The 27,690-nt window shown below is 40.1% G+C and overlaps 1 protein-coding gene across 2 annotated transcripts in view; it reads left to right on the top strand.

The window, feature by feature from the left end:
- LOC111225196 (guanine nucleotide-binding protein G(o) subunit alpha) overlaps positions 1 to 27,690 on the top strand; it is an 81,553-nt gene that overhangs the window by 36,169 nt on the left and 17,694 nt on the right. For both annotated transcript variants that reach the window (XM_022749923.1, XM_022749922.1), the window contains exons 4-6: positions 17,012 to 17,172; positions 24,984 to 25,112; positions 26,734 to 26,863. In XM_022749923.1, coding sequence (XP_022605644.1) covers positions 17,012 to 17,172; positions 24,984 to 25,112; positions 26,734 to 26,863 — 420 coding nt within the window. The remainder of the gene's footprint in view (positions 1 to 17,011; positions 17,173 to 24,983; positions 25,113 to 26,733; positions 26,864 to 27,690) is intronic.

Genomic DNA, 27,690 nt, shown 5'->3' with positions numbered 1-27,690 from the left:
CTTATAGCCACATTTACACACAGTTTACCTCTCACATTTACGCACACACAGACAGCAACACAGTCAGCATGCTGTTAATTCTGTTTGTTGAGGAACACATCTTTGCTCACACACAGTAAAAGCTGGACAGATTGAGAGCTTGAGAGAATAGCAGTTAGAGAAAGAAAACAAATGACAGAGGAAGGCTGAGATTAAAACAACAAAAAAAAACGGCTGAGACGAGAGAAGACTGAAGGCAAACAGAACAATGAATACCAAATGTACTGTATGTACTATATGTAACATGCCTCATACCTGCAAAGTCAATAGAATTAATGTGAAGCCATTAAAGCTGGACAAGTTCCTGTCTCTGGAGCTTTATTTTCCAGTCTTTGGGGTTCTGCGTCAGTCATCCATATACATCAACTCTCACTAAACATCCTCTCACTTTGGAGTAAAACCACTTCAAAGTTAAACTAAAGCTGCTCAGGCACTGATTAAGATTTTCCAATAATATCTAATGGTCTGAAGGGTCAAAAGCAGCACAAAGGTAAGAAAGAACTTGATTATTTCTGAGAGGTGGCACTACTTTAAGGAGGGCAGTTTCAGTGCAGGACCATGCTGTACAGCCTAATTGAAATTACTCAGAGAGGTCTGGTCAAGCAAGGAAATCAGTTTGAGAAGAAGCTGCTATTAACAATATACACCGGATGGTAGAGACTATCACATTAACACCTGTACAGTCTTAATACTAACCTATACAAAATCCCTGCAGTAAACAACTTCAAAATTCTGTTGAGATTTGCTATATATACTGTACATCCCTCTGACACATGTTGAAAGGAAATATGATGATATCTTTGGTGGACGAAGCCACTGTCACTGCTCATCATTCAGGATTAATGCAGATGTGGGACTTGCATCATGGCTGGAAGCTACAACAGAATTCATTCATTATTCTTGATCCTCATTTCACCAATCATATCTTTCAACATCTAATCCCTATGAATTTACTTGTGGCATTAGTGTGTGCATGTGCACGTGTGTGTGCGTGTGTGTGTGCGTGTGTGTGTGTGTGTGTGTGCGTGTGTGTGTCTCTCTCTCTCTTTGGATGTTGGTGTTTGCACACTGCTCTGGCATTTAGAGGCTAATCAATGCCCTGCTGACTACCGCTGCTAATTGAAGGTTAGCAGATACCATCAGCATGAGTCTCTCCCTCTCTCTCTCCCCCTCTCTCTTTCTTTCTCCCCCCCACCCCCCTCTCTCTCTGCCCTTCTCTCTTCCTGTCCTTGGTCGATACAGCTGTATTTTTGTCCATCTCAAGAGCACCATTATCTAACTCACTAGCACACACACGTTCTCAAACACTCACATACTGACACACACCACATCAGCTTGCTATCAGAGACAGGTGTCCCTACTTTTTTTTTTTTGTACCTTCACTATGCCATACCTTTACACACACAGTCTCAGACATGCACTATCCTCAATAAGTAGCCTTACACTGCTGGTTGCACTGTTCCTAACAGATGATGCAAAGGCAGCCTCACTGCCATGGCATGAAGTGTTTTCTGTTAATACGTGAAAATTTTCATCAGCTGAAATCCCTCTGGGGGTTTGGTAGACAGCAGCATGATGCAACTATAGGGTTACTTTATCCTGCCACATCTCACACAGCACTGATTAATGCCCACACTGTGTACCACAGTCCGATAGTTTTGTTTTTTCATAACTATGATAACCATCAGGTGAATTTAGAACCTAATGTAAAAATATGATGTCTGGCGTTGCCATGGTAACAAGGACGCCTGAGACACAGAGCGAGAGAGAGAGAGAGAGAGAGAGTGAACAAGGGGCGTAAGAGGAAATGAAGATGACCGATATTGATGTGGAAAAAAATGAAGAAAAGGAGAGGAAGGTCAAGGGACGGAGAGATATAGATCAGAACAGAAATATAGATGACACAGTAAGAGGAAAGGAGGGTGAGGAGGCCAGCCCTCCATTTTGAGTTGGTTTAATGTAAATTGTTCTGTTAAAAAAGATCATCTCTATTTCCTCTCCCTTCCTGTCTCTCCCCTCTTTCGCTCCTCTTCTCTCCAGTTCTTCCCCTCACTCTTCCTCCCCCATCCCTCTAATTCATCTTTTTTCAATTATTAACTTCATAAAAAGCTGCATCTGTCTGTTCATAAATAATTTACCCTTAAATGGGTGTCCCTTGTGTGTGTGTGTGTGTGTGTGTGTGTGTGTGTGTGTGTGTGTGTGTGTGTGTGTGTGTGTGTGTGTGTGTGCGCACGTGTGTGCGTGCATGCATGTTGAAACGAAAACATCCATATATCTGTCCAGTTGTCCTACCATCTTTGTTTTATCACTTCATAAATCTATCTAACTAAAACATCCATTTATTTATAAAGAAAATGTAATATGCAATAAACAGGGATGGAACACATTTTTTTTTAATAAATGATGACGCAGACTTGGCAACGTTGTCCTGTGGGAAATTACAGACTCATTTCACAATAGTTAAAAAAAAAAAGTTGTTTTTTGATGGAAAGGCAAAAAGTGAGAATTGCATTGTAGTTGATCGTGTTTAGCCTGATTAATTAGAATGTCTTGCTCATATCACAAGGGCTGAACAATTAATCCTTTGTATATCAAAATTGCCATTTGAAAGAGTGAAACTGTAAAATTGCAAAAGCTAGGATTTAATTTGCATAATTAACTGTGTCTTAAGCTGTAGCAGCTGAAAATTTACTCAACTGTGGCAAAAATAAATGTTGCAATATAATGCAAAAAAAAAAAAAGCAAAATAATGTTAATTCTGTGAGCTGGACAAACAGCATACGTACAGATCTCTGTATGTGAGTGTCTGCTCATTTAAGCTACCCAAAGATAGTTTTATGGAAGAAGAAATTCCCCTGTTATTTTTGATGTTTGAAAAAAAACATAAGGATTGGTCCTTTTTTTTTTTTTTACCATTCATGACACCGCGTTTTTTTTTTTTGCATACTCGCGTCATGTCAATTTCAGACAGGTGGCTAGGAGGTAGCTCAGTAGTTGTCAAGTGTGAAAGAGTGACACCAGCTTGTCTGTTGCTCTTTATACTTTTAAACCCATCATATCATCATTGTAAGGATTTGGGGCTGTGAAGCCATGTCCTGTTAGACTGTGAAGGTACAATACAGACCTGTCACCCTTATGATTAAGGGTTGTCAGTCAGATATCAGATATTTTTCATTGGTACTGTCAATTAACTTGCCAGAGCAGCTATTGTCCAATATGTGTAATGGCACTTGTGATTGCCATGATTGTAATGGAATATTATTTATCAGTATCTTAACAAATGTAAGCTACATCAGTTTTTTTTGCAGTTTTGCACAGTCTACCTTGCTGCCAAGTTGGATCCTCATTTCACTGCTTTGCTTATTGTACATTGTACTTTGGCATGTGAACAATAAAACTTTGAACTGCTGTTAACTGGCAGCACCACTTATACCTGTAACATAAATTACAACAATATAATTATAAAATATTGATACCACTCAAGCCTCAAATTTTAGCTTGGCTCAACAAAACTTCTGGGAGAACATGGAAGTCTGTGATTATGATTGGTGCTATGCAAACATATCTTTGGTATATACACCAAAAATACAGGCCCGAATTTTGGTTTACAGAAAATAATATGAATTCCAACTGCGATATCAGTCAGTATAAAAGTATAGCACTGTGTTAGTCTTCAAATGTTTAATCCCTACCTCATACAGACATCTGTTCTGTATGGTGTAGTAAATAACTTTAGAATATCATTGGTCAGCCTATACACAGGATACTGCATATGTGCATATACTGTAAACTGCAGTTGAGGATTTAAGTAGCACTCACTGTTGGATCAGTCCTAATTCTTCCTCAGGAGGCTTCTTTTCTCCCTCTCTCTCCAGCTCTTTTTGTGCTGCAATCTTAAGTGGTGCTTCTATTGATCAGCTTGGGGAGAAAAGGCTCAAGGGTGTGTGTGTATGTGCGTGCAAGCGTGCGTGCGTGCATGTGTTGTTGAGCAATGACAAGGGCCCCAACGTGTCTGGATTTTTAACTGAAACCCTTCAACCATCCTCAGTTACCTCCCTCTTTCCCTCTTTCTCAGTGTGTCTCACTGTCCTTCTCCCTCCCTTTCATCCTCTGTCCTCTCTTCTCTCCTCCTCCTTTCCTTAGGAGGACATGGTACATTGTCCTGGTAATAAATTGAATCCAGAAAACTGTGCTTTTCTCCACCTGAATGACGCTAGATATTTCGATAGATTGAAGAGTTGTTTCACTTGTGGCAACAAACATCGTCAGCATCGACTCCAGTGAAGTTTAACCACACTTTTGTTAGAGATGTGCCATCAACCCTTGCAAACAGGTTCCAAGAGAGAGATCTCTCTTCTGGATTGGGAAAAGCAAAAATGCATCATATAGACAAATGTCTTGATCAGAAACAGAGGCCTGCTCACATGAGCATGTGGCCCAATTTTGCGGCAAAACGAAGTAATTTCAGTAGAATTCGTAGAAAAGTCTGTCGAGCAAAGTAAATTTGTCAATCTCTATTTGACAAATAGCAAGCTGTCTTGACAGCCCAAACCTTTGAGGGAACAGAGAGGAGGAGGGTTCAAAATGGAAGAAGCTGTCGTAGCTTGTTCTAACAATCAAAAGACCAACATGCCAAGAGGGAATAAATGGTACAGTGTACAGAGAAAATAGAGAGAGGAGCTGTTGTGAGTGACTAGTGGATGTTCCCAGCTGACTAGTGTGTTGGCGGTTAGTAGTTTACCCACTAGCCCTGCAAGATGTCACTTTGCCATCAAGCCCCTACAACCAAATATTTCACAGACATACAGATGAATTTCATGTTTGCGCTAGTGGCTTTTTTTTTTACCTTTTCTTTTATATCAGCTCAGATAAATAATTTATGTATCTTTTATTTACTGTTACAGTTTCAGTTTTTATGCTTGCATTGTTTCCGCTCAGCACATGTATTTTAACACACTCACAGGGCTTGTGACAGTCACTGTGCAGCAGCTGAGGGCCTTAGTATGAATGGAAGATAAAGACTGAACTGGAGGCTGTTGTAATGAAAAAGGTGACTCAAAGGGAAGGTGCTGCAGGATAGAGAAAAAGAGAGAGTATGACTTAATGTCTGTATGGTCTCATGTGTCCTTTATTGGTTCACTGCTATAGTAAGTCCTGTATGAGTTCTGTCATGCACACAGTAATACGCCTCAGCGCTCTCTCTCTCTCTCTCTCTCTCTCTCTGTGAGGTTGTGTGTGGCTAAGCTGTTCTCTGTCCATAGCTTCTTCTCCTCACCATTCTTCAGCCTTCCTACAGAGAGGGGGGAGGGGGGCTGTTGAATAGACTGGAGTAATGGGCTGAGTGGTGAGACAGAGAAATGTGAAAAAAAGATGGAAGGTGTGTGTGTGTGTGTGTGGGTGTGTGTGTGTGGGTGTGTGTGTGTGTGTGTGTGTGTGTGTGTGTGTGTGTTAAAGCACCCAGTCAGCCAAGCAGCTAGTGCATCACTGCTGCTTTCTAGTCTTATACTGCCCACAGCATTGACACACATCGCACACACGCACATACTAACACAGCACAGTATTATCATGCTAACATGAGTGTTGCAGTCACACAAGTGCCAGCATTTTCATGACTTTGCACCTACATCAGCTGTCACACACTCACTGGGATCCACAACCCCCGATCATACACACACACGGTGGAGAGCTCTTCTTCACGTGCATAGGCATTTTCCGTTTTGTCTTAAACCCGTTGAAAGAAAGTATGAATAACATCCGTGTGTTACACAGGCTGCCACTCAAAAACTTTCCTGGATAAAGGCCCGGTCACATGAGCATGTAAAATAACAAAATGAGTTCTTCTCTCAGTGGCAGAGTAAATCTGCATGAATCTTCTGTATTCAACATCTGTATGAAATTTGACAGATGAATTTTAGCCATTGATCAGTGTATGAACAGTAACTTGTCATGACAGTGCTGATCTTTAAGGAAACAGAGAACCAGAGTCCAAAATGGAGGAAGTCACTAAGTCAGTAACATTTAGCAAACAAGACGGCTCAGAGAGCTTTATCTTCCCCTCCATGAAATCCTTATTTAATAAAAATGATGTGTTTAGTGTGAAGTTAATACAGAAAAAATAAAAAGAGGCTCAGAGAGCTATTGTGACTGATTTGGATTAGCATGTTCCTGCATTGCTAGCTGCGGTAGTTTACTAACTGTCTCTGTGAATTGTCCCTATGTCACCAAACCTCTAACATCACCTGTTACTCAAAGAGGTATAGATGAAATTCTTAAAGGAGAACATTAAACAGATACAAGCTCATCTTTAAGTGGTTCAAAAGTTCAGTGGTCAGGACTGACTTTGCAGGAAGAGAAAAGTAAACCACAGGGAGGAGGTTCATTATACCCTATCCCTGATGCATTTATCATCATCATTTACTATGCATTCACTTCTCAATAATCATATTAATGTCAAACATTGGTTATTCATGAACATATCAGCATAAAAAATGAACCATGGTGATATGGTATTAAAAAAAAGTCACAGAAAATGCACAGAAAGGCAGTTATTAAACATTTCTAGGGAAAAATCAGTACATAAGAAATGTAGTTCAGTTTGTTCTCAGGATGAGATGACACACACTAATGCATACGCAGTCTGCATAACTTTTTTCACTGACAGATGATTCACATACATACACAGGCATATCTAGGCTGGGCTCATCAAGCATTTGTGTATTTGAGTGTTTGTGTGTGTGGACTGTCATTATTTATAGTTCAATGAAGCATTGGGCCTGACTGTGGTCGTTCTGTCTGTGCTTTCTCTACTGTGTGTGTGTGTGTGTGTGTGTGTCTGTGTAGCTGTGAAAATAAGATAATCTGATTCAACAGCTCTTATCGCTAAAGGCCAGATAACTCCAAAAACACACATGCACACATACACACAGTTATATGTAGTTAAGTGTCTGTGTGCTTGTCTAAATTCTCCAATATGAGATATGGGATGAGGTTCTTTCTTCTTTTCCATCTCTCTCTCGTTTCTCTGCTTGTCTTACCATCCAGTTGTCTATAAGCCCCTTTGACAGTCTCTAGGATACCAACCAGTTACCATAGCAACCAGGCTAGCCGGCCACCTCCATGGATCATGCAGCCATGCAGTCACCTGACCACCTATCTTTCACGTGATTGGATGCTGTGTTTTGGCCATGTCTATTCACATCCCATTGGTTGGAATGGGGGGGCCCCAACAAATTCTCTCCCTTTTCATTTTTATACCCTTGCCCTATTTTCTCTCTTCTCCTTTTCTCCTTCTCTTTCTGCCTCGCTCTCTCATCAAACACGGAGATTGTATTACATCAGCTTAATGCTATAGTTACTGCATGGATTCACATTTGATACTTCTGCTTTGATGGGCTGCATGTAAGGAAAACAAATGTGTTATTGAATTGGGATTCAACTAAGCGGCATTAAGTGAAAGGGCTAGAAAAGAAAGGCTAATTAAACCTTTCCAGACGAAGACCACTCACAATAAATCCATAAAAGTATTCATTTCCTTTTTTTTCATTTTCATAACAACCCCTCATACTTTTCCAGAGCATTGATCAGCCTGAATGTGTTGTCTCTTTTGGTACAGTCATCTGAACACAAATTCAGACAAAGTAAGCTACTTTGTGCAGCCCCCATTCACAGATGATCTTGTGACTCACTGATGTTCATGACCTGAAGGTTGAGAACAGCTGAGATATGAACCTAAGTTCGACTGCTACAGTTCTGACTTCTGTAAAACTGGTCTAATCAACTGGTTATTTTCCTTTTTTTAATAATTTTGTCTGTTAATGTCAGAAAATAGTGAAAAATGCCTCATGCCGTCTGAATGAGAACTGATTTGACCCATTCAGGAATGAAATCTTTAGTTGCTGCCTCCTCATCTCAGGGGCAAGGTCATTCCTTTCCAGGAGACAATCACAACCCTGTCCATAAATATCAAAAGCAGGAATATCCCAGTTATGCCTACTTTAAAAATGCTTTACTGACAAATGCGAACTTTGTCCTTTTTCAAGAGCTACAGGAAGTGCATAGGAACCAAATGGCTCGCAGCACCGCCGAACTTTGGCACAACCCAGGTGACGAACAAACATTATAATTTAAGAATCCTCACCGCTGATGGTTGGCATAGATGACAGCAGGGCACAAATACACACACAGGCAGCAATAGACACATCTATAATGTGTATAATTAGCCTGCTAAACTGCCAGACAGCCAACACCCAAACATAGGAACTACTTGTTATCCTAAATATTGCAGCTCTTCTTCACTTGTTTATCTTTGCTTTATATAACAGCTCCCATGTGCCAAAGTACCGAGATGTGCTGGGAGTGACTTGAGCTCCATTACCTCTCGGTTTTCCAGTGTTTGATCGAGCAACTTTCATTTAATGTTTCATCTGGGTTTATTTAATATTCACTGTGTTTTTGATGACTGTCAGGATAGTGTGTGTGTGTGTGTGTGTGTGTGTGTGTGTGTGTGTGTGTGTGTGTGTGTGTGTGTGTGTTCACCAATAGACTCAGAGGAAGAGGTATGTTTGGAAAGAGGGGGGGTGACAGCTCACTCCTGGATCTAAGTATAGATGAAGTGTGAGAAGAAAGAGACAGTGAGTGACAGAGAGGCAGATTAGGCGAGAGACTGATACTCCAAAGACACAACAAGAGAGAAACTGGGAGAGAGAGCTCAGAGCTCATAGGGTGACAGTTAAAGCGATAGAGGGATGGGAATTAGCTTGAAAGAGACAGAAAATCTGAGGTGGGAAAAACACAGAAAGATATGGAGAGAATTTCAAGTTTTATTCATCCCTGTGGGGAATAAGGCTGTTCTGCAAAGAAGAACAAGTGGGAGAATAAAATCACATTAGAATATGAGGATAAAGCAGAATAAATAAGCAATGCACACTATCAAAAGAATAGAATGATAAACATAATTTTCCAACCCATCTTAAGGGAACTTCAAAAGATGGGAAGCAGTGGATCACCTACTGTACATTAGTAGATTGACTTACAATGACGGTCTTCATTGTCTATTGCATTTTAAAATATGACATATTATGTGTTTACAAGTAAAAGTGTGTAAACAATTTATTTATCGTGTGTGTGTGTGTGTGTGTGTGTGTGTGTGTGTGTGTGTGTGTGTGTGTGTGTGTGACGCAACCAACCACAGTCTCACAAAAAAGAGAGCAGAGTCAAATGCCTTTTTTAAGAATGGCTTTTGACAAAGACAGATGGAGATCCTGACGGATGTATGTGTGTGTAGGGGGTTGCAGGGAATGAATGCTTGCAATACAGGCCTCCTCAACTACTAAACTTGTGACCCATTTTCACTGTCAACCAATAATTACACTGGGTGTGACGTTTATGTCATGAGAATTGCAGGTAAATGATTAATTTAATATTGTTAGTTAATGTTTGATTGTGTGTACACACAGCTGACAGTGTGTTTGGTTGATGTCTGGAATGTGGGTTGTATCATGGTGAGCATGTTGTTGTGCTAGATGTGTGCATGGGCACACCTGCGCACATTAAACCCGGAATTAAATTAAGTATTGCACATCTTTTGTGTGTGTGTGTGTGCGTGTGCGTGTGTGTGTGTGCTGGTGTGAGAAAACAGAGCAGAACATCAGCTCCATAGCAACATAACTCCACAAAGCCACTAACTTTGTTCTCAGGAATCCTTTGTTATACTCGTCCCTGTGTGAGAACAGACCAAATGAAACTTGTGTTCAGAAATGAACCAAAAAGCCAAGAAATACATGCAAGTTCAGGGTATTATGCCGCAAGTTAAATTGAATACACACTCAAATGTTCATGACTAAATAAGCAACAGTTAATGTTGAAACTTTAGCGAAAGATAAAAAACAAAACCATCCTTAGTAATTATTAAAGCCCACGATTGTCAACAGAATTTGAATGAAATGTTTCTAAATCCTGATCGGAACCAAACAGTCTGATAATCATCTCAGCATTTTGGTACAACTATTGCTGGAAGCTGGATACAGTTCTCCTCTTCGTAACTGGCTGAAGAATGGATGACGAAGCAAATATTCACTAAACTGGTGGATCAGACTCTCTTCAAAACAGCTATGAAGTGTACAGTGAAGCAGCTCTCCCAGCAGAAATGAACAGAGATCAGAGCCTGAATGTTGTGAACACATGCTCATAAAGCTCACTGCACATCCACCATTTGCTACTGTGGTTTACTGCGCTCTCATGCTGTTATTGACTAAGTGTATTTTAACGATCCACTCCACTGTACATGCCCCATATCCCCCACCTCCTTTCTTTGTGTGTGTGTGTGTGTGTGTGTGTGTGTGTGTGTGTGTGTGTGTGTGTATGTGTGTCATATTGGGTGTGGTTGCAGGATGCCCTGTGAGGGTGGCAACGGAAGCTCCAGTGGAGCAAGGCATGGACCACACATACACCCCCACACACACACACACACACGTAAATATATATCTATGTGTGTGCCTGTGTAAGTGAGTGTTTGGGCTCCATTGGGGCAGTCTACAGGAAGGCTGAACAACAATTAAATATTTCATCACTTCCCTTATTCAGCAACTGCTACAGAGAGGGAGGGAGGGGGAGAAGACACGAAGGCAGACACAGGGAGAGAGAGTGATGGAGGCAGTGTGTGTACCTCAAGATGCTTTGGCAGTACATCTAACATTTGTATCAATAATACGAGTTGAATTGAAAACAAGAGATGATGCAGAAAATTACATGTCGACATATCTATACTATATATTAAGAGAAAAATAGAGAAAAAAGAAAGGCAAGGATGATGCTGATGGAGGAGGGTGCGGCAGAATTGTTGGGAAGGGCAGAGAGAGAGAGAATAAGACACGATTGCATTCCTGGGAAATGAGGATGGTCACCATGGCAACTGCTGCTGAGAGTCACATGATGCGGAGGAGTGAGAGAGAAAGAGAGCGAGAGAGGTGTGAGAGAGAGCGAAAAAGGAGACAGCGGGAGGAGGGTGGGGTGTGGGGTGTGCCAGCAAACGACGGAGGAGGAGAGAAGAGAAAAGAGATGGTAATGAGGTGAAGCAATAAAAAGGAGGGATAGGTAGGAAGACTACATGAGGTGTGGAGGGAGGAGGGATGAACGATGTGATGAGTGTGTGCAACATTCACCAAGTGTTTGAGTGTGTACTTATTTATCTCCGGCGTCTTTGTAGGCCACAGCATTAACAGTGACGTCATGTGAGGCTTGTCTAGAGGAGGAATAATAAAGGTTACACTATGAGAGACAAGGGGTTTGGGGGGGGGTTGATTGACAGGAAGGATGAAGAAAATGATTTAAAGAGTAAACTCAAGTACAAAAATAGAAGCAAGAAGAAGAGAAGGGGTGGGAGAGAAAATGGGGAATGAGAAAAAATTGTTTTTTCTGCGCGATATCTGATTTGCTGATGGTCACTGTGACGTCAACAAACACACTCAGTTTTCATTGTCTGTTGTTACATTGTCGGATTTTTCTTTTTTTGTCTGTGTTTCTTCATGCATAGTTCTGTCTTGTATGTGCTGCTTGTGTCTGTGTTCCTTCATACATATCAACTTCATAATAAATGGGATTTGTACATTGTACGTAACATCTAGCCAGTGCCAACAGGCAACACATTGATCTTATGTCAAGGGCTTCACTGAAGACACTGTCATGATTTATTCATATTTTTTCCCTTTCAACATATCACAAATACAACACTAGACTTGACGTTGCGTTTGCTCCTGTTGTCCTAATTTACATTGCTTTAATTTTCATCACATTTCATCCTTTTTACCTGAGGAGAATATCATTTTTTGGGCGATTCAGAGTTCCTTTTTGTTTTGTCATCTTGACTGTCTACCATCGTGACATCATAACATTAGGATGCAGCGATCCGTTTTTTTCTGTATCGATACTGATTTAAATACCACAACTCTGAGTACCGGTCCAGTACGTATGTAAGGTAACACAAGAACAAGGATTGCTGTGGCACTAAGAACTGTCATGACTTAATAAATGTAAATGATGCAGAAATACAAAAATCACATCCAGACTGCTTAATCAGGTCAGTATATAAGCAAGTAACATCCATCCTTATCTGGCACAAGTGAAAAAACAGACATTTCAATACATGTTTGAATATTTATCAGTTGAACAAATATACAGTAGTCTAGCGTTTCAAATTTTTCAAATTAAAATGTTAATTGTGTCCTGATAGACCTCAACATACAAAACTTTGCAACATCTCGGCCTAAGATATGCGTCAAATGACTTTGAGAGCAGATACTCCGGTGCTCTATTTTATCACTAAGTTATATGTTATGCAGCAGAGTGTATTCATTCAATTTGAAGCGTGGGGTGTGTGTGACTTGGTGTCTTTGTGCAAATGGTTTGTCTCACTGAGAAAACAAATGTTTAAAACATGTCACTTTCCATAAGATGGAATGAAATTAAAGGACAGGTCACTTTAATCAAAAGCTGTGAACACACTTAATGCAACCGTTTCATGTGTAATTAAACAATCAGCAGTTAATTTTGTTTATTTAGAATTAAATTAGCTTGCCATATGTTTTGCCACAACACATTACACATTTGTTACCGTGGAGGCCTAAATCACTCGAGCTTGTAATAAAATAATCAAGTCAGTATTTAGTGTCAGGTGATTAATATTGATAAATGGCTGTCCAACAAATAGCATAATGCATAAGCGAGCTGGATTTCAACTTCAGCTCCCCGAGGGGCAGATACAAGATAAGATGCATCTACTTTACGTCTGCTTTTTTACATAAATGTCAGACAAGAAGGTCTGCATGATGGGAAGTACTCCCATTTAGTTGATTTACATGCAGTCAAGTCCTCCGGTCATTGTCAGTTTCCTGCAGTAACTTGATTTGTAAAACATGATGTAAAGAAGAAACCTAGTTTACTTCATGGGGATTAAAAGAAACCCATTTAGTACAGCTAAATTCTGCTGGGGACTTGTGATTAGGGCTGAAGTAGACACTGAAAATGTGTCGACATCAATATTTTAAATTGATGCATCGTTTCAATGTTCAAATTTGTGGCACATTGACCGCCGCATACAGTATTTATTTTCTATTTTATCATTTATGGTCGTGCTGTTTCTCTTTCCTCTGCTTCCTGCCCAGGACAGGGCTGCATAATACATACACACACACACACACACACACACACACACACACACACACACACACACACACATATGCACACAGACATACATACTGACCCTGTGCCTTCCAATATGCCTGTTTAGACACTTCCCTTGGCTTTGGCTGTGGGTTTAAAGTGTGTCTGTGGCCCACTGCCCAGCACTTAAACTGTGACACACTTTGTCTGGACACACACACACATGCACACACACACACACACACACACAAACAGAAAACCTGCTCAGTTCTCCTTGTACTGTCCCCTCATACCCGCACACCCAGATGTAGACACACATGTACTCTCTCATTCCTTATCAGGCATTGTCTAGCTGCTGACAGAGGGGACAGAGCATCAGTAGCAGAGAGGAAGCAGGAACTGAGCTTTACCCCTTGCTGAAACACATTTACATCAACTCAAATCCCTTCAAGAGGGATCGACGCCTAGCAGAGGACAGCAGATGGGGAGAGCTTCAGCTTAATGTTTGAAAGACACTGTGTTCGGGGGTGTCATGGTAGCTCAGCACATCAAAGATCACACCGTGAACTTGGGTTTAAATGTGGCTCATAGACATCGTCACTGCCACAGCTCCTTTTTCAAAGACAGTACTGACCTCAGTGTCAGAGGGCGAATGAATCACGTCCAGCCCCTCTCATGTTTATTTTGCTTGGCAGATTTTTTTTCTGTTTCCACCATGAAAACACAGAGACAGTCCGAATACAATTGTCTTTTCCTGTCCTCCACACACACTCAGAAAAAGCTGCAGACCAACAGCTTTTATTGTCCTGTTCTTTTACTAAACCTATTTATAAGACATGTCATTTCCCCCTCTTGTTTCAGAATAGTCTGTTTCCAACCCCTTGATTAGAACAGAGAGAGAGATGGAGGGTGAGGGGCTGATAGAAAGTTGTTGTGGAAAATAGTCACCTTGTTCATTGTCAAGCGGGACATGAGTGGATTTATTTTTGTGGCCCACTGAAATATATATAAAAGCCTGTCTCCAGTTGCACTCTATATATATATATTAATGGGAAAGTGTTCTCAGACTTTTATACATATATGGTCTAATGAACTGATTCAAAGTCAGAGCTGAAAACATGGAATAAATGTGTCTTTTTTCCCAAACTTAATATGTATGTAAATTGTATAATATACAAGGAACTTTTATTGTAGATGTGCAGTTAAGTCTCATATTGTATATTCAGACAGTTTGGGAATATTTTTCCTCAACCAAAATCTGTCACTACCCAAACATCTGGTTGTTTGATCTGCACCAGAGTTTGATTGACAACTTTTAAAACCAGCACAAACGTAAGTGCTATAATTGCTTACATATTGTAGAGGACAAATTCAGTTTTACAGAAAAAAACTCTGAGGGGTATGACCATGATTTTGGTCAAAATGGATGATGAGATAGGGAAAGAGAAGAACAAGAGGAGAATAGGTAAATGATAAAAAGAAAGGAAAGAAAGGAGATAATGTCCTGTCTGCTGGACAAGCCTTTGTTGCCACCATTAGCTTTCTTGTCTTTCTAAGAGGACGTGGGGTTAGCCTGGCACTGTTGCCTGGTGATGCAGGAGGAACATATGCGTACTCTGTCAGATCTCAAAACTCATGTGACCTGTTATTATCTCCTCCTGATTGCTTTGCACTCTGTTAATTTCTGGTGAATGTGGAAACTCAAACACATCATGCCTGCAGTTATTGTAATTTCAGCCTGAGTGCTATGCAATCTAATTATAATGTCTGGATACAATAACAGTACGGGGAATAACAACATTCATCCTGATGTTATAGTGTTTCATTGGTTTAAATAAAAAAAGAAAAAAAGATTGAATTCTTTATGACATAAAACCTGATGTTGTATTGCTCTGGTGTTAGCCAGGCATAGTGTTGCATTTATTTCAGTGCGGTACAGTAGCATAGATATTTAATTATGATCACTATGTTATATATTTCATTTTGCTGACTCAGCAATCTCTAGAGCAGTGCTGCATGTATCACATTTATAGAAATGGGATGAAACTGTATATACTCTACTAATGTTTTCATTATTTGTATGTTTGATTCCTACAAAATGTTTATAACTGTCGATTTTTGTTCTTGGAAATTTAAATTTTAAATTTTAAAATTTGCATATATCTAGCTGCTGAGAGATGTCTATGTTTGTCGATAGTACTGATTAAGAACTTTTTTTTATATTTAACATTTCTGCTATTGTGTACAGTTTGTGTACAGAGTAAGTACAGAGTGTTCAGCTGTAAAAGTCTTTGATTTCCAGTTTATCAGCATATGAAGCCACCAAACGTGTAAAGTACAAAGGTCAGGGCCTTAGTGCCCTAGAAATATTACTGTATGCAAGAATGATCATGTAGGAAGAGGCAAGTACCAGGAACAGAAATCAATAACCGCAAAGAGCAAAGGAGAGCAGGGGGGGGGGAGATCCACTGCTGGATTCAGACAAGATGCTGGTAATGGCAGAGGCATCTAAGTGAGATCTCTGCAGCAGGTTTACTCATAGCTAAGTGGCTAGAAAGATTTTCCATAAACACAGGATGACGTGTCTAAAATAAATTGAAGAATGAAATATAATCTTTCAGAAATCGTCTTGTAACACTCCTGAATACAAAAGCAGGACAAGATTTTGTAACCTTTGAGGAAGCAAAGTTATTTTATTCAATAGATGCTTGTAATGCACTGTAAACGTGCATAATCACAAATTATACTGATTCAATTCCACCAAAATTATCTCAGTGAATAAATGTTATCCCTTTCTCTGACATTCAATTTTACAATATGAATTAAATGGTCAATACTTTGCTTCTATCAAGTAGTAAATGTATTTTAAATAGCTTGATGTGAACCAGAGCTTCCAGCTTGGCACTTGACTGACTGGACTTTTATAATCACATGACACACACAGCTTTGAGTTTTAAGACAGGGACTCCTTTTCGGTTATGTCAGTTACCAGCAGCTAAATTATCTGCCTCTTTGTCTGGAGGGAGCTCAGTGCAGACCAACAGTCTCTGCCCCTGAAGGAACAAGAGCCACATCGCTGCTGCATGACAGCAGCCCCCTCTTTGGCCTTCTGCAGCTAAACAGAGACAAGGAAGCTTTACCTTTGTCCAAGCCGAGTCGGCACAATTTTTAAAACAGTTGGTTAAGCATTTTTTTCAAGGTTCGCCCACACTACAGTATCAGTATATTAAAACAGAACTTGAACTCAGGCCTCTCCATAAATCGCAGTGGCTTTGTAGTGTGTTTCTGTATCTGCACTGGCTCAGGGCCCGTAATGACACATGGATTTTAAATGACGCTTTTGTGAAGGCTTTTCACCAAGGAAAATGGACCAAAGTGAGCTGAAAATGGTCTCATTCTTCTCTCTCCCCTTAATCTTGTTCTTTTCTTCTGTCATCTACAGTAATCACCTTCTGTAGTTGTTGTTACCGCTAACCCTCCCCTTCTGGGTCACACATTTTCTTCTAGCTTTTCTGCTATTTCTGCTAGTTCCACATTTAAATATATCTCACATGCACAGTCAAATTACATGCAGTATTTCTCATACTTTAGAAGACCTAAAGGCACACTGTTGAAAATGCATTATACAGGCTGACATTCCCTCTGTGATGGTTGTGTTTGTTTACAATTATTATACTAATGTCTTATAATTCATGTGTTGATGTTTGAATAATGTCACAGCATTTCAGCACCTTTAGAGTCTTTCAAAAGATCTTGCTCCAACTCGAGCCACTAAGAATGCTAACCTGCTGCTTCTTCCCTTTTGTGTCACCTTTAGGCGGATGCTAAGATGGTGTGCGATGTCGTCAGTCGTATGGAAGACACGGAGCCTTACTCTGCCGAGCTGCTCTCCGCCATGATGCGTCTGTGGTCCGACTCTGGCATCCAGGAGTGCTTCAGCCGCGCCCGAGAGTACCAGCTCAACGATTCAGCGCAGTAGTACGTACATGTGGTCATTTATGTGTGTATGGGTGAGTCAGTGCTGGACAGCTCACTGAGAAGTTACTCAAATCGATGTGTGTTAGTCTGCAGGACAGGCAGGTGATCAGAGTCAGGTTGACAGTAAACTGTGAATATAACATTAAAACTACGTTCATCCGAAATTCCTACAGCTCCTTGACAACCAACTGAAGGTCCTGAGTTTTGTGTTCTGTCTGCCTGCCATTATCATCTTATAACTTATAACTTACGTCTAATTAGCACCAACATCTTAGAAAAAGGGCACATTCACCCTGTTTGTGAGCCGGTGTGTGGGTGTGTGTTTATATTGAACTGAACAAAATAGGATGTGTGTTCTGAATTTAGTGGTGTTTGTATATCACCCCCAGAGGTACCATATCACTGACTCAGCACAGTAGTGCGTGTGTGTGGGTGTGTGTATGCCTGTGTGTGTGTGTGTTCCACCTCCCCAGCTGATTCCTTATTTTCTAAGTCCAGATCAATAGATCACTCATTACCCCCCCCCCCCCCCCCCCCCCCATCTACCCACTCACTATAAAAACACACACACACACACATACACACACCACTATGTATTTATAATCTTCTAAATGTGATCATACAATACACTATTAAGACACACAGTCAATCACCATTGAACCTACCAAGCCTGATTTATGCTGAGTGCCTGTGTGTGGGTGGAGAGACACAGCAGGAGAAACACAGGGAGGGAAAATGGGGTGGGATGGGGGGGGGGGTAATTTCCCTCAAGTACCATGTTTGTGTGTGTGTAGCCCTAGTTTAATTGTGTACCATACATCCAGAGAAATTACACGGAGTGACATGAAGAAATATTACAGTAGAATGATGGAGGGAGTCAATGATCTATATTTCTGTGTGCAGTACACACACTATACACCTTTCTTACACAGCAGGCTACAGCCATGGATGTAGTGAATATAGCTTATACTATTAAACCAATGTAAGTCATATGACAACAGGGTTTTTATGGGGAAAACCGCAAAGTCATTTTCGTCTGGGAATACTAGTAAAATATGTTTATGTTAGTGAGTCGTTGGCTCATAATATTCAACTGAGGGAAAAGTCATACAAAAGTCCTGAGTGCGGACATCAGAGGCAGCAGGATGTGTCATGACCAGATGAAAGACTGCACACCAACTCTATACAACACATTTTATTCATTGTTTCTGATAGGTGCTTGGTAAAATCATATATTTGGATACATCAAACATAGGTCAGGTCGACGGCTCAGCCACCATTCTGAATGTTACCATAGCAACACTACTTCTGCCTAATGTTATGTCTGATGCAACAAACCCCATCTTATATATCATTTTAGTACATATTACTTTGTTGTGTTTTATTTCGTCTGTAGAAATAGGAGGCAATGGTCCAACAGTTCAGTCCATAAACTGATGACTGAATAGAACAAATAAAAAACCACATCTATAGACAAGATCACAGCAAGTGCACCTTTTGAATGGGAATCTCTCACTTAGAATAAATGTGTAGAAACAAGGCTGATGCAAACATAGAGGCAACATAAGACAGAATAAACAGTGACGAGAACAGAGAACATGAGAAAAGATGGAAGGAGAAAGGACAGGATATAGTACTATAGTGAAAGGATATTGTGAGATAAGGGAAGGAAAGTTAAATATGAGAAATCAAAACAGTGTAGGCAAAGAAAACATGATTGAATGATACAGACTGCAAGACAAATGGGACAAAAAAAGTCAGCAAGTCAAAAATGATGAGAGAGCAAGATATATGGCGAGAGAGAGAGAGTCATTTCTAATTGTGGCAAACATCTTGGAAGGAGTTGATTCCTGTCAACATTTACATGTGGTCAATTAACTCAAACAACATCCGCTGTGTGTGTGAGTGTTAAGCGAGTGTGTCTGTGCGTGAGTCTCTGTCAGTTTGTGTGTCTGTGTTAAATGTCACATTAAAGATTGATGCACACTTCCTATTATGTTGTGGCCTGTGGAGCAGAACAGGCCAGCCAGCCAATGAACTGATAGGACAGATATCACATGATCAGACCACACTCAGTTTGACTGTGTGTGTGTTTGTGTGTGTGATATTTCTCTAAAGTTAGGACATGTTGCCAGTCTTTTGGGTTAGGGTTGTAAAGTGTTAGACGATCAACAGTCAGACATTTAGTGAAAAAAACTGTGGGAAGAGTAGGGGATGTTTGTGTGGGTGTGTGTTAGTAATCGCACATGCATGTGATGTGTGTTTTTATTACATAGAAAGCAGAAAGCTCTATTCTGAGTAGGGGAAGTTTTCCCTGAAGCCACTGCTCTCTCTCTCTCTATCTGTGTGCAAATGCCTTGCATGTACTGACCTATTTACCACAATACACATATGCTCTGTCTATGATTTACATCCCCTGCCTTTGTGACACCGTGGTATGCATGTACCCACTTGGCCGCCATCCTCAAAACACACACATGCAGTGACATTAAAATGCCAGATGAAGTAGTTAAATGGACTCTGGACATGAGCGTGGCCTCGGTGCATTCGTTTCTTACATTGCAAGACAATATGAAATTGATCAAGTGCATAGTGCCCACTAATAGCAGGCAATCAGAGTATACCTGTTTAGAATTGTATTTAAACGCTGGACGAAATGGCATAACTCTGCGCTTTGCTACAGATATTGATTCTGCAACATGCTTTGCATTCAGTTATTTAACACCATTGAACATCTCAACAGGTTATTATGGAGAGCTACTTTAGTCAACTCTAAAACACAAAAATCGATTACATGATCTTGTCAGTTTTGCGAATGCATTGCTCATGTGAAATTTCCTGATTTATTTCCTTCTTCTTCGCTCTGCTAACCAATGACAAGTCTTTTTCCTGTGTCGATTCACATCCTTTTTATATTGTGGCTGGGTTGTATCATGTTGCATCATGTTGCTGCAGCTTCTGTGACAAGTGACAAGTGCTGGTTGTAAATATGTGTTGGAACATCACAGCAGGGGAGACAACTAACCATCTAAAAGCTGGTTACTTAGCAGCAGCTATGAAGCAGGACAGTTGAGCTGACCTCCCTTGGGCTGATCCTATAAAAACATACAATTGCTTTAATGTGTATTTCTTAGTATATTATTATGTCAAGGCATAATTGGCATCATTTAATTGGCATCATTTTTTATATATTAACTTTTTTGATGTAAACATGATGGTTTTTTTACAGTACGGTGGATGTAGGCTTGGCAAGCTACTGCATTATAACGTTGGTTGATGGATTTTATTTCTGTGGTGAACCACATGCCAATGTAAATGGCTAATGTAGGGTCATTGCACTTGAGTTAATACAGCAAGTGATCAATATTACTGTCCTGTAACTTAAGCACCAGAGACTACCAGTCCACCAGTCCTCAATTTGTGGTCAGTGTGATGAGTCTTTTTACACATTAACAAAACTATAGACTACTGAAAACAGAAGAGACTGACAGAGGGATGGGTGGAGTGTGTGTGTGTGTGTTAACAGACTGTTGAGGGGGCGGTGGTGAATATCGCAGCTTGTCGGGAGAAACTCAGTAGCTTTCTATGCCGGAAACACACAAAAGCGCTCGCCCTTGTCATTATCACCTCACAGGCATCATTCTCTCCAGTTGTCTCTCTTTTGTGCCCAACACTCTTTTAGTGATAATCTGTAATACTGCACATCACCAGGCATTCACAAGCATACACTGGGGCTTGGTGTTAATCGACTTAGCGCACCATGAAGAGTAATGTCAGGATGAGGAAAAAGACTAATGCGGTGGTGGTCCACATACTGTATGCCAGCTACAAACCAGGCTACACAATGATATAAACCTTGAGGGGACAGGAGTTCTATACATTAAATAATGTGAGCGTTTGTGTTAGTGTGAGTTCATGTCAAAAATGCTTCTATGAATAATGACTGGGGGGTAAAAACAGCGAGCAGGAAGAGCAGACTGCCTCTATTCAGAGAGGGTTCAACCTCCTGCGGTGCTAAAGGTCATGAAAGTGACAGCTATGAGCTCCAGCATTAGTGGCAATTTTGATTGCAGCCTACTAGCATTTTCAGGTGTTAATTGATTCCTTAAATACTGGAGACTTGTCACTCTGTCCGGAAAAAGAGGAAGAAGAGACATTGTAGAGCAGATACTGGGTTGCATCTAGCAATTATTATCACTATTAATTAATTAATTAATTATAGAATCTGTTCATCTATGAAAAGTCCCTGTCTTGGCTACCCACAGTAATCTTTATTTGGCTTTATTTCATCTGGATTTTCTATTGTATTCTTTTCCAATAAATGCCAGAATCATCTTTGAACTTTGGCCCACACTGAAGCAGATCAATCCAATAGATTCTGTGTATGTCAGCATGACTTGACACTAGTATTTTCTGAAAAGGTTTCTCTCTGAAGCACAAATTTAAATTGGCTACAAATGGCTTTTCTTTCAGTTGTCAGTCAACAAAAATGTGCAAGACAGCCATCATTTGGTAAGACAGGGGACAATACATCCTGGTCAGCTAATTAAACTTCTCCATCATCACTTACATTGCATTCAGTTTGTTTGTACTTATGCAGTGTTTTAAGTAGTGTTTGTGTGTGTAAGAAAGAATACAGTATACTGCATTAACTATTGTAAGGCGTTTGCACACCTTACAGGATCCAGCGACAGAGGGTAGAGCCAGAGGTGCTTTTCAGATCTTATAGCCTGGGTTTATGTATCTGGTAAAGCAATGGCAGATTGATCTTTGTTATATTCAAGTTCTGGGCTGATTCTGTTAAAAAGTGACCACATCAAACCACCAATACATGAACTTGAATTAGGGCCACTGTAGAAACTGTTCAGAAGATTAGAACAGAATTAATATTCCTAATTTTGGCACAGGCTGCATCGGTGATGAATTAAAGAAAAATAGCAATAGAATTACAACCATAAAGTATTGGAATATATTTGATCATGAAGCAATACCCACAGTATTTTTCTCATATTTTCGTATATGTCTTAAGCATTACACTGTAAAAGTGTGTCTATCTGTTTTGGAGCTGCATTTGTGATGAGGTGTTCTGTATTGTTTGACTGCCTTTAATATATTCAACAACCTTTCATTTTGTAAATTTAAATGTGTTGTAACACCAGATCATTAAAATTCATCCTGTCAGGTTCTCTGAGTGTAGTAGACAGATCTGTTTACAACCTGCTATATGTTTGTATTTATTTTCTATTTAAAAACCAATCAAGGTCCAGCAGAACACTTTGTCTCATTGTGGCCCAGGAAAAAAAAAAAAAACTCTCTCTTTCTGCGCTCACTCTCAGCTCTCCCTATCTACTTCTTCTCCAAACCCCAGTCTAACCCATATTCCTTTCTGTGTAATCAATATTTCTTACCACTGAAGCTGTGAGCAAGTGCAATGTGTGTGTGTACCAACTACTTCTTGGCACCATCAGCCCAATATCGACTTTTTCTCTTGTGCTCTTGAAGTAACTCTGCATCCATTTAAAAGCTCTCAAACAACACTCTCACCGATCTATAAATAAAAACATCCATTACACTATATGGATGCATGATGTGGGTATATTATATTCTCTCTTGCTCTTTTGACTTACTGCCTGACTATCAGTCCATCTCTGCTGGTTTAGAATACCAGTGTCTGAATAGCTGTTGTGTGGAAAAATAATTTGTATAATTCAGCTGCGGAGACCTCGCTCTGCACTTGATTTTAGAGGTGAAGCTGTCAGATTAAGAAAGGGATAAAATCTTCCAGGCAGGGCATTACACCATTGTAACCCAGTAAAGGCAAAATACACGGGGTTAAAAGTAAGGGACACATGACGTCTGATAACAGTAAAAGTAAAAGATTCTCACTGGCGTTTGTCCACCCTGCTGAATTGTCATTTTAAGCCTGGAAATTGCACTATTGTCATTTTAAATGCTGCAACATTCTGCCAGTAATGTAGTTATGTCCAGGAGAGCCGCCCTCCAAGGGCTGAGAGAATGAATCTCTTGAACTGTGCTATTCAGGATTATTTGATTTATACTTCTACATTAAAAAATAAAGGTCCACTTCCACAGATATTCCATTACATAACTGAACAGTCATCTCGCCTACCTACTTCCCTTTCTCACTCCTTATCAAGTGGCCACTCAATGTGGTAACTTAGTTTCTTTATGTATTTGTATTGTACACGGCCAACTAGTACTGACAGCTTTTATTCATTGTAGGTATCAGCAAAACAGAGACAATGAAAATCTGTATCACTGGAGATTAGTATAATCCTTGAAGTTACCACCAAGGAATTTCTGTTTTCCAGTAAATTTGATTTAAAGTACTGTAGAACAAATTAAAAGACCATTCATTTCATATAAATCGTCCAATAGAGATAAGGAGGACATAGATTCCTGGTCAGAGACCCACTACAGATCAACACTGGTACCATTGTACCAGTGTTGATCTGTACTTGGTCTCTGACCTCTGGTGAGAGGAAAGAAACTGCAGTCAATACAGGGGCAAAGTATAATAGCACATTTACTCTCATTATTAATGACAGCAATCCATTGGGTGGGTGTCTCATTGTGCTTGTTATGTAATGTTAACTGTTAGCCCATCCCAGCCATAACATACATTATTAAGTTTAAACTTGAATACAGATAGATCCATTTGAAGTGATGGTTCTCCTACTGTGTCAGTGTGATCAGAAAACTCAACACTAAATGAGACTAAGAGGTGAGATGCAGGGAGCTCCTGGTGGATCTGAGGCAGACATTTGAACGAGTGGCTTAACACCCAATGAAAACACATTCACCATCACTCAGTATGAGAACTGGCCATTTGCTAAGCCCCGCCCTAGATAGTTACTGTCGCTACGCCTGTCAAGCTTTCCATTTTCAAACAGCAAAAATCAGTATACTGGTTACAATGATAGTGGCCAGATTTACCATCAAAATTCATAGTAATTTTTTTGAACAATGAGTCCTTGATTTTTAAATAAAGAGACAAAACCAGCTTCTCATTTCTAGCCATATTGTATCAGCAGTTGCTAGCCCAGCTAATCAAACTAATGCTAGCTCCAAGAGTTGGTTGAAAATGATGTCTTGACTTTTTAATGCTTCCAGCTGACTTGAGGAGAATCGTATAGAAACATTTGATGGCTGCGTACATGATATCATGCATGTTGCATGTACCAGGCGAAAAGTCATCCATCCTCACCAGCTTATGAGAAAAAGCTTTAAGTTTGAGGACTAACCGGCGTGTTTGGCAAACCTGTCTTGTGTAAAATCGACTGTGGTTGCTTAAGTTTAAACTTCCCCAAATCCAATAAAGAACAGTACAGAGCCGCTTACACTATGTTCTAATAGCATTCAGGACAGGCTTTCATGAATAAGGGAAGTACTACACAGTGGATGTGTTAGTCATGAACAGAGCATTTCTAATAATACCAGTAATTCCACAAAGTAATGTGAGTTTTTGTTCTTTTGCCTTGTACCATTCAGTTTCTCCTGCAAGTAGTAAACTGGTTAGCCAGACACGCTGCAGCCGACATTAGAGCACAGTTTAATCCATTCATTGTGCTTTTGCTCTTGTGTTTTTGGTTTTGGAAAAGCTATAAAAATTTACCATCCTCCAAACTCTGTGTGTACTCAGTATTGCCCGCACAACAGCCAAGTGCACACGGTTTCAGCATGTGAAGTAATCCAAAGTTTGACAGGCCTGCCATGCCTCGTTATAACTACTCTAGAAGTAGCCTGGTGCTGATTTACAGTCTGTATTTTCTCTGTGTGTTTGTGTGCAGCTACCTAGACAGCCTAGATCGGATTGGTGCAACAGACTACCAGCCGACAGAGCAGGACATCCTGAGGACCCGAGTGAAGACCACAGGCATCGTTGAGACACACTTTACCTTCAAAAACCTTCACTTCAGGTCAGTATTAAGTCCCCTTTTTCTTTAGATGTCTGCTCCTCTATCCATGCATACAGGAGGAACTCCTGTCTGTAATTAATAGGATTAAATGCGTTAAACACGTGTCTATATTTATGATTGTCTGCCTTTTTTAATGAGATCTGATTCAATTAGTGCAAGGAGCTATGGGACCAATGGCAGAGAGGAGGAGAGGCATTATGGGACTGTAGGAGGAAAGAAAAGAGAAAAGAGGGGAGGAGTCTTGTCCTGACCTCTACTTTAATTACCATATCTGTCCCTCTTGTGTGAATGATGTTTCTTTCACTTTTCCTATTACTTTCTGTCTCAGTCTTTCTCATTTACACACATCATATTTTATGTTCAGATACACACATTAATTTTAAATATGCAGAGAAATGTTAGTTCTGCTAAATGATGCTTTATACTGTTACGCTTACAGGTGAGTAGGTGGTGTGCTGGGTGTGTTTTTGTAGAAGCCTAAATACTGCCAGCTCAGTTGCTATTACTGGCAGTCAGGCAGTGAGTGGGAGACAACAGTATTCCTGCACTGGGTGTAAACCACTAACCTTCCTACCATTATACCCATCACATCTAGAACTCTGTTCTAGCCACAACAAAAAAACAGTTTATACGTGAGAAAGTGGTCATTCTCAACTGTGAAGACATGAGGTGAATTACTGGAAAAATGTAGTCTCAGATAAGATTCAGCTCTACTGTATTCCTCATAATCTCACAGGTTGTGCTTTGGACATTTACTATCAGGTGGTCTTTTACAGTGACTGGTGGTGTTTCCACTGTTCTCTCTCTGTAGATTATAATGCAGCATAAGACAACACTCGCAGACTTAATCCTGTGGTCACAACACTGTCATACTGTCAGTCCATTTAACTCCGACTAAGCTAGCAAAAATATGGATGGAGAGGACAGACAGGAGAAACACATTAAAAATGTCCAAAGGCCCCTTTTACTTGTGTCTTTTAAAGTGTGTCTTATCCAGGTAAAATCTAGATGAGACCTAGATTTTTCAGTACTGCCAAAGTACTGAATATCTCCTCTGTGGTAGGTGTACAGTAAGTGTCTCCAGGACTACATTTTGCCTTGATAAAACACACAGGTATTGCTGGTATTGTTTTTACCTTGTAAAGCCACACACAGCTGGTAATTAAAACACTTTTATTTCATTCAGAGTGATTTCAATCCATCTTGAATGCTTCTCTGTTGCATTCACTCTTTGCTTTTTTGTATTCAATAGCTATTCAATCAGCCCAAGATGACATGAAGTATAAACCAGACCTAAATCATCATCAATATCCAAAAAGGTGCCATAAAAGAAAGATATTGTCAGATTCAGTAAATCTCCAATGGCGAGAACAAAGTAATGGCTCTCTTACATTCAAATGTGTTATTGAGCAAATACACAGGGAAGAGGAAATGTCACACAAACCAGTGATGCAACACATGAAAATGTGCCAGTTGCTTGTTCATTGAAGAGTAAAATTTACACTGAGATAAAAACTGACAGAATGTACGAGAGTGACTGCATAGTGATATGTAAAAAATGTCTTTATGTGTCTATATATAAGTGAGTGCTTTTTCACATCCGTCTCTCTGTGGCCACTAGGCTGTTTGATGTGGGAGGTCAGAGGTCGGAGAGGAAGAAGTGGATCCACTGTTTTGAGGATGTCACAGCCATCATTTTCTGTGTGGCACTCAGCGGATACGACCAGGTGCTGCATGAGGACGAGACCACGGTAAGGACACATGTCACATGTATGACCTCTCTCACTCTGCCCCTCTCACTGGTGCTTTCTCTCTGTCACTGTGTAGCCTAATGACCCATTTATACTGTAAATATTGGAATAGACCTTTTAAGAAACATTATTTCTAAAAGCATCAGAGTTGTATTGTAGTGTATCCAAGGCTCCTTTACGTGTTCAGGATGCGGAACAACATTGCAAATAGTCCCTTAATACATTTTGACACAGGCTATATAATAGCTAGTATAAAGACAGTGTTCACTTGTTCTGTATGTAGGAAAAACACGTAAGCTGACATTAAACACATGGTCTGTGTAACAGCCTGAGACAGGAAGGGATAAACGTCTCTGTTGCTCTTTCATGAGCTGCTAAATAAATTAAACCATGACAGATATTTTATATATTCATTATAGAATGACAGGACTTATAGGCAGACTTATCTGCTTCCTGCTTCTCTTACTTTACATCTGTCTCATCAATCTGATGTATGGGTTTATCACACTGGTTTGCCTTAGCCATAGTTTTCTTGCTATCAAAACACAACATTAATTCTGTGGATTTCCACAGTGTTTCTTCTGGATCTCATCTTGGTATACCAAAATGTGCTGATTAATATCACGACAGAACATGTAAATAGATTAACAGACTAGCACCGACGGCGCTATTGAAAATACTTTTTGGACTTGTTTGTTTAACAAAACACTTAGTTGGACAGTCCCCCAGCTCTGGTACACACACTGCTGGACGGTTCCTGTGCAAAAATACAAAGGATCATTGTATCTGTGAGTTATTTTTCTCTATGCAAACCATTCTTCCCTGAA

Source organism: Seriola dumerili, unplaced genomic scaffold (genome assembly GCF_002260705.1).
Source record: "Seriola dumerili isolate Sdu_G_001 unplaced genomic scaffold, Sdu_1.0 BDQW01000147.1, whole genome shotgun sequence".
In the NCBI taxonomy this organism is placed as follows: domain Eukaryota; kingdom Metazoa; phylum Chordata; class Actinopteri; order Carangiformes; family Carangidae; genus Seriola; species Seriola dumerili.
This window is presented reverse-complemented; position numbering and strand designations above follow the sequence as displayed.